The 16527-nt window shown below is 42.2% G+C and overlaps 1 protein-coding gene across 3 annotated transcripts in view; it reads left to right on the forward strand.

Moving 5' to 3' along the window:
• LOC138583174 (alpha-N-acetylgalactosaminide alpha-2,6-sialyltransferase 2-like) overlaps positions 1 to 16527 on the forward strand; it is a 722246-nt gene that overhangs the window by 522764 nt on the left and 182955 nt on the right. For all 3 annotated transcript variants that reach the window (XM_069655168.1, XM_069655170.1, XM_069655169.1), the window contains exon 7: positions 1561 to 1644. In XM_069655168.1, the coding sequence (XP_069511269.1) occupies positions 1561 to 1644 (84 nt within the window). The remainder of the gene's footprint in view (positions 1 to 1560; positions 1645 to 16527) is intronic.

Raw genomic sequence — 16527 nt, forward strand, 5'->3', positions numbered from 1 at the left:
AGGAATGACAATCCTGGTATATGGCGAATGACACCCAAGATTGAATTACACAGCGCCATGTGCATATGCATCTTTACTGAATATAGGTAAAAAGAGTAATAATAGGTGCAGGTAACACAGATTAATAGGAGTAGCTTAAGTATAATATGAGCCATGGTAATGGATTGTGCTTGTTTCACGAAGTATCCTAACAAGGCTGACATAACAACTGGTTTGTGCACAAGAAGGTGAAAGAGGTTATGGAAATGGACAATATGGATTGTTTTGGGAGTTGACATTCTCAATATAATTTTCTCTTTGCCTTTTGTTTGACTCTTCTACATTTTCGTCTCCTTTTTTTCTCCTTCCTTTACTACATAATCAACCTAAAAAGAGAGTACGGTCAAATGTCCACATTGTATAACGGATTACCAAGGAACAAGGAAATGACTTATGATCTTATTATGAATCTAATTGATTAAGGATATATCTCAGCCTTGAGAGAGACCACGGTCTAAACACCTGTCGGCTGTCATATACTATAGCTATTGCATCTTTATGCATGCTGTGATTAAGCAATTATGAGTTGTAACTAATGTTACGTTGATACAAGATGTATTGATTGAATTTATGTGCGGTTTTGTGACCAAGTCCATGTCAAGTTGCAGTCTAAAACTGTAATTTGATAGACAGAGGTTTATTTGAAGTCCATATGTGTGTTATTTTATTGTATGGCTAATTTGCAATGTCTTGACAAAGTGTGATTAGAAAATATAGAATCACATATGTTTGCAATTTGGTCGATTTGAATATTGAGGTTTTGACAAGTTGTTGAACAATACAATTCATTTCTAACCAATTTGGAAATGTGGAATTTTCTTGGACAATTATTGATTATCACAGGATCATAGTTATCTTGACGAGAAAAGTCATGTTTGTACATATTTTGCAACCAAAGCTGAATATCCTGTGTTGAGTATTCTTCCTCGAGGCAATGTGGATTGTATCTGTTGTGAAAATAGGAATGCATGTAACTGACTTCTGGATGTGACCAATTGGTTGCCTTATTTTTACACAGAATAGGAACACTTACATTGTCTTGAGGAAAATCTTTGGGTCAAAACATGTGTTGGCTGTAGCTATAAAAATATAAATTTTTTTGAAGGACCTATCTGATTTGTTTCAATATAATTGGAAGCCCTTTGGGCAAAAGTTGTTGAACTCAGAGCGAGTGTTTGGGGTACTTTGAAGCCTATACAAAATGACTTACCCAGCAAAGAAAAGCATCTAATTGGTAAGTACTCTGCTAAAATAATCTCATGATTTCTCTACAGGCCAAACAATTGCACATGGTGGTAAGAGTCTGGTTGCTTGTAATGACAGTGACCACTTACGTACAAGCATTTGAAGTTACTTGATGCATGGTAGATACCATGTGGTTGAATTTGTCACAGCGTTGAAGAAGTGTCTTTTCCCCATGCAGTGCCCTAGTAAAGTGGACTTTTGTATTGAATGAAGCAACTTATTGATAGTTTTGTTGCAATATGTGTTTTATGTCCTATTCTCTCCTCCCATGTACAGGCCTTCAAAATACTTCGGTGAAAACTACACAAGAGAGCAGTTTAAGATTCTGCACCCGGATTTTATGCGCTACCTTAGAAATAGGTAAAGATGATTCAATAACTCTATGTAACAAAAGGTCTGAACCACGTGCAATGCGTATAGAAGACAAAACAAAGTGAATACAAATGGGTACACCTGTGGCTTGAGGGCAGAATGGGTATGGCAAAGCTTTAATGCGCACACCAAGGAATGAATTTGGACTCTGATAAGCTAAAGCACCTTTTTTTAGAATTAATATCATTACTAAGAAGACTAATGTGCACACATTTAAAAGTGTTAATTGCACCGAGAGGAACGACAACATTTGAATTTACATGCCAATCGCTCCACTCAATGTAATTTTCATCAATGTTAATGTTAATGTTAAAGGATATTTATACAGTGGTCCTCTGGCGGCTCTGAAAGGCAAGAGTGTAGGGTGAGTTAGTAGGACAGAGGGGGAGAAAGAGCAAGAGAGCTGTGATGTGCTGTTGGCAGCTTCAGTTCGTATTACACAGTTCGCTGAGCTTAGGTGTATTTTTTCCGGTTGCTTGCCTTCATGTGCTGTTGTGTGAGGCTATGTGTGGTTTGTTTTGTTGTTGCAGCATTGTGTTTTGTTGTGCTTCAGATGTATAGTTGTGTTTTGTTCAGGGTTTGAGAGGTGTAGGCAGAGGGATACGTTTTTTTATTAGTAGGGTGGTTATAGACATTACGATCTAGACGTAACGCATAATGATATCTACAATTCCGTCCAGAAGTGACGCAAGCTAATTTTCACATTCCTGTCTAGATGTGGCAATGTCTAATAGTCACATTCCTCTCTAGATGTGACGTAAACTAATATTCACAATTCCATCTAGGTTTGATGCACGCTAACATAAGCATTTCTGCCTAGATGTGACACAAGCTAATAATCGCAATTCTGTGTATATGTGACACAAGCTAACATTACAATTTCTGTCTAGATGTGACGCAAGATAATAATCACAATTCTCTATATATGTGACGCAAGCTAACATGCTCATTACTGTCTAGATGTGACACAAGCTAATAATCACAATTCTGCGTGGGTGAGATGCAAGCTAACATGCTAATTTCTGTGTAGATGTGACGCAAGCAAATAATCACAATTCTGTGTAGATGCGACACAAGCTAATTTTGAAATATCTGTCTAGATGTGATGCAAGCTAATAACCACAATTCTGTGCAGATGAGATGCAAGCTAACATGCCCATTTCTCTCAAGATGTGACAAAAGCTAATTATCACAATTCTTTGTAGATGTGACGCAAGCTAACATGCTAATTTCTGTGTAGATGTGACACAAGCTAATAATCACAATTCTGTGTAGATGAGACGCAAGCTAATAATCACATTTCAGTCTGGACTAGCTAGCGCAGTTAGAGTACAGTCCACCTATATGTGAGATGTTGCTAACTAACAGTTCTCCTAAATGTGATACATGGCTAGGCAACACAGTTCACAACTCAGTGAGTGTTTATAGGTTGACGGTTGCTAAATAGAAATGAGTATGTGCAGGCGAAAAACTGTGGCTGACTAACACAGTTGGCATGATGCAAAGTGTGGTTACCTTACACAACAAGGCTGGTTTCAGGATGGATACCCCGCACACGTGAGGTAAATACTGACTATGGCTGACAGGCATAGGTAGGCAGATTGCCTGGGGAGCAGGATAATTTGGCGATGTGACAGGTTGGTAGTGGGCAGAGTTATCCAGAATTGTTTACTGACGTAATGGCTTTAGGGCAAGATATGACCACAACACCATCACAGTCCTCGTGCATCAGACTAAAAGTCACTGGTAACAAGAAAGGCGTTCTCCCAGCTTGGATCAGATGTGAGATATTGCCGCTTGGCACAGTTAGAACACAGTGCACCTAGATGTGAGAGGTGGCCAAGCTAGACCATCCGCCCAGATGTGAGAGGCTAACACAGTGTAACTGTATGCAAGCTTTAGGGTGGTGGCAAACTAAGCGATAGGTGGGGCAGTTAAGTGGGGTGCAGTGATTTCTGCGCCCCCTGACCAGACAACACTTACCTTGTCAGTCGCTGCTGGTTGATGGCTGCTGGCTTCTTGCTTTTCCGGCTGATACAGGCAGACATGGTCTGAAGCTGTCCTTTGCCGAGGGGTCCTTTGCCTCGAGGTCCTTCGCTGAGGGGGCTGCACAGGCAGTGGGACTACCCTTGGGGAGTACTAATGAGGAGGTTGGCAGCCAATGGGAGGTGCGGAACAAAAGAAACTGAGAGAGAAAAACAGGACAGGAGGGGGAGAAAGAGCACAGCTGTGAGAAAAATGCAAAGAAACAACCAGGAAAGAAGGATGAAGGAATGGGGTAGAGGGTACACAAGGGAAGGGGGTCACTGTCGCTCACCTGCAACTTCAAGATGGAAATGGAGTGCAGGTGGGTGTTGAAACTTGCAAAAGTGCAAAATGGCGTTCACACTTTTTCCACTACGTTTTGGGAAAAGTGTAAATGGCTCCCGCAATGAATGATTACAAGAGGCCTTTAAATTGGGTTCCTATGGAAGCTGCCTTTTTAGCAGCTGCTGAAAAACAGGCAGATTCTACAGCAATCCATTGGTCTTACGCCAGCATGAAAATAACCACACCTTTTTACAGGCAGAGCAGGCAAGGCATACTTGGCAATATGACCTATTCCAGTCTTTAGGTGCTTATCCAGTCCTGTTTTTTTATTTGCATTCTGGGACTTGTAGTCTGGTTTTATAATGGGAAAAGTGGAACTACAAGTCCCAGATTACAAGAAAAAAAAACAGAATGCATAAGCACATACAGATCGGAATGGGTCAGGTTGACAAGTGTGGCAAGGCAGGAATGCTTATCATGTGCTGCCACTCAGCAGGCACATAACAATGAGAATCCCCCGGGAATGAAACACGGTGAAAGACAGGCATAACACATGAATGCCTGTCTTCAGCACCTTCCTATGAAGATGAGCCACATTGGGTATAACACAAAAAGTTCCCCATCTTTGCAGGTTGTGTGTGGCATGCAAAACCCTATGCACAATTCTGCAAAATGGTAAAGCTTTGCTGATTTAGCCAGCTAAAACAACATTTTAAAAAACACATGCAAAAACAGTCGTCTTCACTTCCCACTTCGTCTTGAAAAGGAACTGGAAGTTTCTTCTGTTTACTGTGTGTCTTCTAACAAGCAGGTCATTTCATAATTCACATGCATTGTTGTTGTCTTTTGATGTCAGGGCTTAACATCGCAAACGTACTTCACCAGTAACTGCAGTTAGAAGAGTCACATGCTCTGACTATTCACTTTGTCAGGCTCGGAGTCCACAAGGCATTTTATACACAGCAGTTTCAAACATTGCAACAATAGCCCACACACCCTCGTGTAGGTTACAGAGTAGCCCTGCCATGTGTGTTGCCCCGTCAAGGGGGTGTATCCCTCCCAAGTGTATTGCCCTTTTAAGATGGGCCAGGATTACGTCATGGCCCCAGCTAATAAAAGGGAGCCCCTGCAGGCACCTGAAACAGGACGGCTGCAGACTCCGTAACAGGAACAAACGGAGTCCGTCTCTCATTATAGCATGCAGGCCCACCCTGTACAATCAGGAAGGCAGGTGGGGTCCGCAAGTAGGTCGATGCCTGCCACCCCTAGAGGCACAGGACCTCATAGGTGCTGGTGTCCCATAGCCACTCAGGGGTGGCTGGTGCGATGTCCATGACCAGCCCCCCACACCCTGTAACAGTGTAGAGCTTTTAAACAGCAGCCTCAAGGTTGAGCCTGTAGCTCTTCCCCAGGAGGTCATACTCGATTCAGTGCATCTTAATAGTGGACGCCTCCCCTGGGAAGTGGGAAAAAGTCACATTTGAATCTTTGAAACGTAGAAAGCAACTTGTATTTTGCAGCTTTTGATTTTCCATAGAGTCTCATGCTGTGAATAACGCAGATTACCAAGCGCTATTTGATCTGGAAATGGGTCCCAGGGTGCTAGGACCCAAGTGAAAAAAGGGCCTTCACCGAGTGCTGGCTCAGAGGCATTGCAGGACAGAGCAACCTCACAAGGCAGCCATTAACGCCATTAGCACCACAGTATTAAATACTGGGTGCTAAAGGGGACTTTACGTTTGTGCGGAAAAAAGACAAGAGTGGGCAGTGCAAGCCACTTCTCTGCATAATCAAGCATTGACAAAGCCAATAGTTTTCGTATGTTGTCATAAGAGAGACATTTTCCAAGCACTGCCATGATGGTGCTATCTGGCCATACCATGGCAACAGCTGGCAAATGGTGTTAGCACATGGTTATGTTATGACAGTGCCTAGCAAATGCCAATGCAATGCCTATGCAAGAGCCAAAACGATTGCTTTGCCATTGCGCGTTATAAATGCCATATCATGTAATATAATTGCTGGTATTTAATAGGGATTTAGTGCAAGGAACAGTTGCAGGGACACAAATGTTGATTATAAATGAAGTGCCTGGAGGCATACTTGTCTGAGAGATTTTTATTACACCAGAAGCTGGTCTATAGTTGCAAATACGCAATTACCTTACAGAAGACTGCTTAGAAATAGCAGTTCACCTTAAAAGCATAGAGCTAGCTCAAAGAGATGCATGTTTTTGATTGGAAGGGGCAGGTAGTGATTGAGAATGATCATAGGGACTAGTATTGCCATGAGTGGTCAATGGGTTGATAAATATCCAAACAATACCCACAGCATGCGTGCCAACCACTCACATCCTATCTCTTTCCTAGCTTCACTTTCCATGCCAATAGTTGGAGCTTTTACACAGTGCTTAAAATGCCACTGAATTGCAAACTTCTGATTCCAGAGCTCTCAAGTTTTAAGTGACCATCTGTGTGAAGGCCATCCAGCCCTATTTTTGTAGTTTTTCTTTCAACTACAAGTCCCAGAATTCCAAGCAAAAACAAGCCTGGATGGCCTTCTCACATCTCACACATAGCCACGGGAATCTTGAGAGCCCTGTAATTTCCGTCTTCTGTCACTTTAAGTGAGTTAAACACCAGGACTGCAATATAGGAGAGCTCCAACGCATTTCAAGGGAGCAGCCTCAGCCAGCAAGCTGGTTAGGGTGGTATTTTGTGATTCTTTCCTGGCCTTTTCCCCCTGCAGTCCCCCATTCCAGTCCCTAAGGGCAAACTGAAAATAAAAATTATCGCTGTTAACATTTTGGGAAAAGATATAGGAAATGTGTGGCCACTCTATAAGCAGCCACAGGGACACGTGTGCGTGGGCTTAGACAAATTAGGAATGGAGCACTCAACATGCAGAAAACATATTTCCAATAAAATATGAAATAATCAAGGACGTGGAACTATTTACCTTTTGAAGGCTATCACAGTGCAAATGTCCCAGTCAGCACAGTAACAACACTGGTTACTAATTAGTAACTCTTTTTGGAAAATCAACGTCATCTGGTTACTAATTAGTAACTCTTTTTGGAAAATCAACGTCATGGCTTTTCTTACTCATCCTCCACAAAAGGTTGGACTCATATCTACCAAAGATATTCAAGTAACGAAGGTCAGGCGTGCATAAAACATTGTGATAGTTCATGGTATACACATTATTTATTGAGAGACAAAGTGACGGCCACTAAATAAATTGTTAGATGTAAAGAATATATTCAGTAAATAAAATGTAATGATGGTATGCAATGGGCACTGCCAGTTTAAAGCTGCTAATGAGCATTCACAAAGGAAAACATTTTCTTGTAGCCAGAAAAAATGTCTGGATCAGCACATTTTCCGGTGAGGAATCTGCCTTGCATAACAGTAAAAAGAAATCGCATTACTTTACAGCTCTCGTACTGCCCCATTTCAGAACAGAATAGTCTGTGAAAGTCAGGCAAAACGTTTGGCTTTATCAGTGCTTGTTTTTAACAGGACTCAGTGCAACATATATATATCAAGGGCTGCAGGCACGCTTGGTTAAAACAGTTTTATTACAACAGTAGCAAATTTTACATCCGCAAGTAATCCATTACCTCTCAGCAGATAGCTTCGAAACAATACCTGCAGATCAAAGTTTGATAAATATAGCTCAAGGAGAGCCAATGGGTATGCCCTTTGGCCGTGGAAGGGCAGATGCTGGATGGAAACGACCATAGGAATTAGAGTGGCCATGGGCAGTAAATGGGTGGGTGAATAAACAAACAACACTTATAAGCTATGTGTCCCTCTCACATGTCGACTTATAGGTGAAGCTGAAACGCTGCCTAATAGGCAAAACTAAAAACATTCAACCATCATGGCCGCCAGCAAATGGGACGAGTAGGTAAAGGATGGGACACTTTTGCATCTTCAAGGGTGTTTGTGGGAACAGGCAGCTGAGATCCATGAGAGGCAGGTCAGTGACAGGTCTGCACAATATTTTTTCAGGTAGGAATAAAGGGGGCGGAGAGAGGAGGATGATCCGTGGAACAGAGGGGACGGGGGACCGTGCTGTGGAGCAGCCATCAGCACACTTGGACAGTATTGTCAGACTCAGCAAGCTGATTGGTTTCCCTTTGTGCCCCGTGCTAATTCTAATTTTAAATAGCATATCTTTATGCAGGAACTTATCAAGGTTTGAGGCAAGCAAAAGCTGAGGGATCTCCCTACAATTTGGGCAGTACCCTCCATCAGGAACTATTAATGGTTTGAGCTCTGGCATAAAGCGCTATAAAAAAAAACTGACATTATAATATACTACAATAATTTCTAATAATTTCATTCAGAAAACCAAATTACCCACACTCTTGGCTCATGTACAATAACTCTGTTATTATCATGAATCATTATAAAGTGTACCTAATAAACCCTTTTCAGACGACTCGTGTATCCCTTCAAACTAACGTTACGAGGCAAGTGTGAGGTGGATCAAGGTTATGCTTTACTAAAGTACTGGAGTACTAAGAGATATATGGAAAGGAAAACAATTCCCATCTTGTTTTCGGGAGAGCCTTAGAAGATCAGCAGTTCCCTCCTCTAGACTCAACCTTACTGATCAATAGTGATGCAGCAATTTCACACAACAGATTTTAATGCATTCATTTAACTGATAGTTTGCAAAGTTTTAGCCTTAACAACTCGTGAATCAAATGAAATTCCCATGCCTACATCTCTTTGCCCTTTCCTTACTTCTGCAGAAAATCAAACGAGCTTTGGGCTCATCACAAATATGCTTGTCAGGTTCTATTTGTTTACAGGGCACATTGTAGGCAATTCGAAAAACTGTTAATCATAGTGCAGACGCTCATGCGTATAGTAATCCCTAGGGACAAGTTTGCAAAAATAATATAAAATGAGCCAACCTCTCTGTTTTAGCTATCAGGTATTGTATCTATGTCTTCGCCCCCCTAGGTCAGCTGACCAACCTGATCTAGTTCAATTTTACAATCGGTTTATAATGTTCATAACATTTGTCAAGCAGAATGGTTATGAGTAATCTTCATTGAGTTTGTCAATAATTAACATTAATATAGACTGCCGAAAGTGCATCAAGAAAGTAATCGAAAGGTCCCAGGGTTCTTACGCTCATCTGCCAAGCCTTTAAGGAGTCCACAGCAAGTGGTACTTCTATAGTCAGAGAAATCATCGACCAAAGGAGAGCACCTCGAAGAGTAAAACTGCTGTACTTCAGAAAGACTTTGGTTCAATTTTTCTCGTGGACACAGCATCCCAGTGGCTCCTTCTTCCAGAAAATCTGCCACTTTGCATGCCAGGGAAGCAAAGGTACTGTGACGAGGAAGGTCATCTTCTAGCCTCATGAGTCATGCAGGGGTCCCATATTTGTCTTGGATCCTATTCTCCTGTGGCCTCGCAGGTACTTTGGGGTGGTAGAACCTATTAAAGAAAGCAGAAGGTTATTGAACATTATTGGACTGGGCTGTAAAAGATACGTTACTCCCTAACTTTCCCATTACAGGTTGCCACAGTGGGGGGGGGGGGTCTTCACACAGAATTGTATACCTAGTCTAAAGAAAGTATTCTGCCACTGTTCATAACTAAACTGCCTATCTTCCCTATTCTATGCGGATACACCTCACTTAAGAACTCTCATGCCTATTTAAAACTGTCTCCGTTAGTGCATCTATTACTGAATTTAAGTATTGTGTGGTACCACATAGAGTGTATGTATTTGGCATTTTTTGGATAAGTATTTCCAAGTACAAAGTGTTATTATTTAAATGTATATATATTCCTGGATCTTATTTTATATAAAGAAGCTATGCTATCGCCTTACATAGTATGTGGACATTTCGTTGTGGGGGCTTGGGGACTAACTGTACTTAAGAACCTGCCTGCATCACCTCCTGAAAGCTTAAGCCGGGCTGCTCGTCCATTGCTTCCAAATTGAGAGCTCTGTCTGGGGTGTTCTGTGCCTTTACCCTACCAAATAGAGGGCAGAAGTACAGACACCCCCTCCGGTCTTTACAGAGAGGAAGCCCCTTATGGGATTAGGGACAACCATTCCCAGAGAAGGCAGTATAGCTCCTCTCTGTTAGACCCTCTCTCTTCCCCATACCAAACCTTCCCTCTTTCTTACCAGTACCAAGACATGCTATTATAAGGTTAACCAACCTATTATATTAGACCTGACTAGCAGCTATGAAAATACCAATATCTTTCCATATTGCTCCAATACAAGTACTGTGAAGAAGAAGATGACCAGGAGTATGAAGATCACTTTAGAGAACTGGAGTGAATTGGCTAGTCACTCACAGTATTTGATTGGTCAAAGGAAATACAAAATCATAGGAGGAAACCAACATGGAGAGAGCCATCCTCCGCCCAGGAAAGCCGGGACACGCCGAGCCTGCAAACAGGTGACCACAGCAGGTGACGCCATGCACGGAGGCAAACGGAAGTGCAAATGTAGTCCAGGGAGAAAGAGCTACTTCACAGGCTGACTGCACAAACCACTGGGCAGATCAAAGCCGAAAAGAAACAGAGGCTGGTGGAAAAGAGAAGAAAAGGAACCCGAAAGTGACTGAAGAGACGCTCCAGCCCAAAGATAAAAAGTTGACAGCTTGGAAGACACAAACCACAGAAATAGGTATGTGGGCGGACCAAGAGGTGCCAGACTTCTGGCAGGTATCAGGGAACAAGTGCAGAAAAGAGAATAAGAGCATCTGGGACCCTCACCAATATGAAAGCCAGAATAAAAGGGTATGGGACCCTGAAAGCAACAGAGACAGATCAGAAGAAAACATATGCTTGGCAGGAGAGTATACCAAGCAGGCATTACACAGCCTTGTGATTCTTGCGAGCCTTGCGAGTCTGGTATGTGCACCCATATGAAAATCTAAGAATACAGGAGATAAGAAAAGAAAAAGGAAACAGTTAAGGAGGAGACGAGCTACTAAATCAGAACCAAAATGAATCCAGGGGAGGAGCTAATCCCTAATCCCTGGAGTAACATATTTTAGAACATTTCTTTTGTCATTTTGACCACCAGAGACATTGGGAACTATTCTGTTGACAAGAACTGTAATTACAATTTAGTTTGGAAAAGAACACCCTTGCACATTATATTTAGGTTATTAGTGTTAGGGTCAGAAGTAGGAGTTTGAGGCACAACAGTGACAGACTATTTGTTTGACATCCTGACAGTTTCATTTATTTTCTTTGAGGCAGGGAAACCCCTCTTAACTTTAGGGACAGAGTGGCAGTTTGCCAACCATTTTACTGGTGAATGAAAGTTCATAACCAACACTATGCCACCTTTGTGTCGGAGCCTTACTTCTGCATCCTTACACTCTGTGATCTGAGCTTCCTGTGATGAATAAGAGATGATTCCCCCAGAAAACCTGGCCTGGGACCCTTCTCATGTGCCCAGGGAAAGGCAGGTGCTTCCTGATCCTGACCCTGGGATGGTGTTCTACGGGTGTATCAAATGGGTGTGGGGAGGAATCAGGCCAGGAGGAATGGAAAAAACCTTTCATTAACTTTCCCAGAGACACTACAATCTTAATGGCCTACTGTAAAATTGAAACTGTGAAAGAAAAGGTTAATTTGAACATTGGCGACTTCAGCTCCCACAATGCTAAAAGTACTGGGACAAAGAAGAGGGATGCAGAGGCACTGGATTGCAAAGTGCAGTCTAGTGGTTCTAATGGCCCACACCTGAGTGGGACTGTTAAGTTAATAAGGCCCCCTCAAGTGCAGACCTTTAGGAGAATTAGAAGGTGGAGTGCCTGTAGAGACTCCACATTGCAGTGGCAGCAGAGGAAGAAGAAGAAAAGCAGACGCTGATATTTCCATAGCAGATGATGGTCCTGAGTGAGTCTTCAACTTTGATGGCCTTGCATGCGGAGGTTGTGCAGCAGAAAGCGTTGCTGTGGAAACCTTCCCCCTTTGATGGTCTTGAATGAAGAGGTTGCACGCATGAAGCATTATTTTGAAAAGCTTTCCCCATTGTAACTTGTGCTCTGGTGGCAGGGGAGCAATGGAGTGTCCCTGGAGCGAGGAATGCTTCACTCCCGACCAGCGTGGGCCACTAAAACAAAGCGGATGAGCAGAAGGCACTGTGGAACTGTGGCAGCGGAGCGAGCAGACGCGTATGCCGCAACCAGTGAGTTTACTACTATTGTGCAACTCTGGAACGCTCCGTAATCACCCGCTAGCCATTAATGATAACTTTGAATACCAAATGGATGTAAATACGTTAAGTGGCAGAATAAGAGTAACTTTGAATACCAAACTGATACAAAGAAGCTAAATTGGCAGAATAAGAGCTTTGGGAACAGTCAGGAAGGTTATAATTGTATTTATAAAAGTCAAAGTAATTGCCAAAGCCAAAAGAAGGCAATACTTTAAAAAAAGTTACCGTGAACCATTATTGCCAACGGCAAGAGAGGGCAATACTAAAGCAAGTTGACTAGAACCATCATTGTCATAGTCAAGAGAGGACAATTCAGAAGAAAGCTAATTGTAACCCCTATTGCCAAAGAGAGAAAGAGGCAATAGTTGGAAAAGATCCAAACAAGCATTGTCTAAGCCAAAGAGGAGAAACTGTGATAGAAAGCAATTATCAGCATTTGGATAATGTAAGAGTGGGAAAACAAGAGTGGCAGGAGAACAGCCCTTCTGATAGAATATGTTCAGAAGGAGATGAGCACAACCTGCATTGCATATGGCAATCACAAGTGTGAAACAAGCAGCACCAATGTGCCTCATGTTTTTCCAGAAGATGTAGTCAATACTTGATGTTGTGAAAGTGAAAAGAATTAGCTTAACCTGCTTGAAGTACACATTACCACAGAAGCACTTGTAGTAGTGTTAGAAGCTTTTAGTCCTGGCAGGTGAGTATACCAGGTCAGGGGCTTTGTAGTGGTAGTCCTTGCAGGTTAGTGAACCAGGAAGAACTTATTGAAGTACTGTGTTGTGGTTAAAGGCTGCGAAGAAGAAGTGGCAAGACCACTAAAGTATTTTGTGAACTGTTGTGGAATCATCTTGACAAAACATTGTTGTTGATACAGATACATTGTAGAAGTGTTTTGTTTCCCAAGAAGACGTTATGTTGGACTCTTTGCTTTAAGTGGATAGATAAAGACTTGTCTAGTTGAACTGTTGTTCGAAATCCAAGTGAGAGTCCTTTTGAGAAGAACTTTATCATTAGAACTTTGTTGCAAGATGGAACTTTACTATTTTGAGCTGTTGATCGAAAATCCTTTGTTAAATCTAGGGAAGGGGATCTCGCCACGTTTACAAGGAGAAACAGTTATTGTGTTTATGTTGTACATTACTGTTATTTCTCTTATATTTGAGTTGCCATATATTCCGTTTATAAGTTTGTTGTAAGTATAGTGTAAGGGACAGATTCCTTTTGTTAGAGTGTTTCCTTTAATTTATTTTGATAGGCAGGGAAGTTTCCTTGAAGGTAGGGACAGTGAGGCCTTTGTCAAACACTTTTGAGTTAATAAAATGGCATCTTATGAAAAACCTTTACCAAGTTGTCTGCCTGGTGGCAGAGTTCGCTGATTTATTGTATGCAAATTCTGTGATTGGAAGAGGTGAGGTCCAATTGTCTGCAGCAGCAGTAGTAAAGCAGCATAAATATTGTACCATTAGACTGCAAATGGTACCCAGAAATAAGGTTATATTTGATACGTAAGGTGTAGCATAACTGCTTCCAGAATCTAGATGTATTCTGCGGGCCACGATCAGTAACAATGCACTTGGGTAAACCATGAAGTCAGACTGCTGTTGGTATCTTCTCTAGAGTCTCAAAATGAGCTATCTTTGTTAACGTATCCACTGTGACCATAATGGCAGTTCTATCTCTTGAGGATGGCAAGACCACAATGAAGTCTGTTGAAATAGATTTCCATGGGCTGGAGACTTTCCATGCTAAATTGACTGGAATTATTGCACTGAGCACAAACCGGACAGGTGAGAACATAGTCGATCATGTCCTTTTCCCAAATGGGGCCACTAAAAATGCTGGGTTACGATGTTGGAAATTGCTTCTCTCCCTCAGTGTCTGGCTGCAGGCCAGTCATGGCTAAGTCGCAGGGCCTGTTGTTGCAAATGTTTAGTAGGGAGAAACAGTACTTTTCCCTAAAACGATAACCGTGATGTTCTTGTAGTTGTTCCATGTCAATACTGAGAGGAATACCCAAACTTGGTCTATAAAACTTGTTGGAAGAAAAGCTGGACCAGAAAAACAAAACTTCTGCCTATTAGCAGAAATTCGGGAGGATTAAGATCAGTATAGCTTCTAGAGGAAGTTTTGTCTTTTCTTGATAAGACTTTGGCCACTTTATTCTTGGATCCAGGGATGTAAATAATATGGAAATTAAATTGTGACAAAAGAAGGCCCACCTGGCCTGTCTGCTGTTTGTACAATCACATTTCTGTAATGCTTGTAGATTTTTATGATCAGTCCTGAATTCCACAGGACGGCAAGCACCAAGCAACATGCGCCGCCACTCCTGACATGCCAATTTCAATGCAAGCAATTCCTTTTCCAATGCGGAATATCACCTTTTGCTGGTAGTCAGTGTCCATGACAAGTATGCAATAGGGTGTTCCAACTGATCGTTCTGTTGTTGAAGAAGAACTGCTCCCATGGCCATGTCTGAGGCATCTGCCTCTAGCACAAAAGGCGTAGTGGTATCAGCTTGTCGAAGTATAGGTGCCTTTGTGAAGGCTACTTTAAGCTGGCAAAATGCCCGATCATCCTCCTCCGTCCAAGAGAATCTGCAAACATAGTTCTTGGTCAGCAATCGTGATATCAGCTGTATCTGTACAGAGAAACCATGGATTAATTTCCTATAGAAATTCCCAAGTCCCAAGAATTGTTTGACCTGTTCACAGTGACAGACATCTGCCAGTGTATAACAGCAGAGATTGTTCGGAGGTCCTTCTCGATACCGTCCGCAGAGAGGGTAAAACCCAGCCCTTACATAAACATACACTTCTCTGGCTTGACCTTCATACTGTGGATCCACAGGCACCAAAGTACGTCCTTCAAATGCAAGATGTGTTATTTGGGGTCTATAGAAAAAAATAGAATATCATCCAGGTAGACGATTAAAGAGCAATATGGCAGGTCAAAAAATATGCGATCTACCAAACATTAGAAGACAGCCATGGTGTTTTTCAAGCCAAATGGCATTGCACAGTATGCAACAAATCAAACAACTGAAAGCCATCTTCCACACATCACCTGCCCTAATCTGGACAAGATTATACATTCCTCCAATATCCAATTTGATAAAGATGGTGGACCCACGGACAGCTAGGAGGCTTTCCGAGATCAAGGGCAGTGGATATTTATCTTTGACCAATATTTTATTCAGGAATCTGTAGTCCAGACAAGTTAATTCATATCTATCTATATATATAAAATTCAAGATTTGTTTGTTTCTGGTGGGATTTGTGGCCAAGCGGTGTTCCTTATGCAATTCTGCACTGTTTCATCAATCTGCACCAAATATTGCATAGTTGCCTGCTAGAACCCTCCGCACATTACTGGCTACATGACGTTTGAAAACCCCACCCCTTTCCCCATATTTCTGCAAAAGTTAACATTTGTTTGTGGGTGTGTGGCAAAGCATTGTTCCTTATACAATTCCACATCGTTTCACCAATCTGCACCACATTTAGCCTAGTTCCTGTTAGGACCCTTCGGACAATAATAGCTACATGACATTTATTTTATTTATTGGGCATTTGTAAGGCATGACATCAATGTGGTCGTAGAAGGACTGGCACCGACACAAGGAACAAAACTGGAGGTTGAGGCCCGAGGATGCACGGTTTCCACCGCAATCCACCACAACTAACTGCACCACGCCAGAGTGAGGCGACAGGTGGGGAGAGAGCACAGAAGGTCCCAGTATGCAGCAGCACACCAGCTCTTGGCTCACTCCCTCATCTGCTCTGCAGTATGTCAGCCAGCCACACATGCCCATTCTCAGTGCAGTTTACTTCACGGTGTAAAGCACATCAATTGATAAGCGAATCAAAACACGACCTAGAGGATCAGTGTTATCATGTCTGTCTACAGAACCCGTTCAGAGAATGGGTACTTCTGCTAGTCTTTCTTATAAAACAAAGAATAGAGACGCACCCCCAGGGCCTGGGACGGAGATAAAATTCCATTCTTGAGGCTTTCGTCAAGTTATTCTCTTAAGGCCTGCTTTTCCAACTGAAAGAATATACATACAACAAAATAGTATAGTGGCATCAGGTCGACGGTGCAATCTTACAATATGTTTTTCATAACATGCTTAATACCAAAGAGGTTTCTAAGCACGGACCTGGGATTCAAACCTGTGTGACCCTGAGTCATCTTGCTTCCAAGATGAGCACGTTGCCACTGAGCTCTCCTCCCTGTGGCAATTCAATGAGGAGGTGATTCGGCTTCTTCGGCTTCCATGAATAAATCACAATATTCCAGGTACTCTGTTGGAACAGTTATGATATTAGCTGC

Source organism: Ambystoma mexicanum, chromosome 3q (assembly GCF_040938575.1).
Source record: "Ambystoma mexicanum isolate Mex_15411 chromosome 3q, UKY_AmexF1_1, whole genome shotgun sequence".
NCBI classification, from domain to species: Eukaryota; Metazoa; Chordata; class Amphibia; order Caudata; family Ambystomatidae; genus Ambystoma; species Ambystoma mexicanum.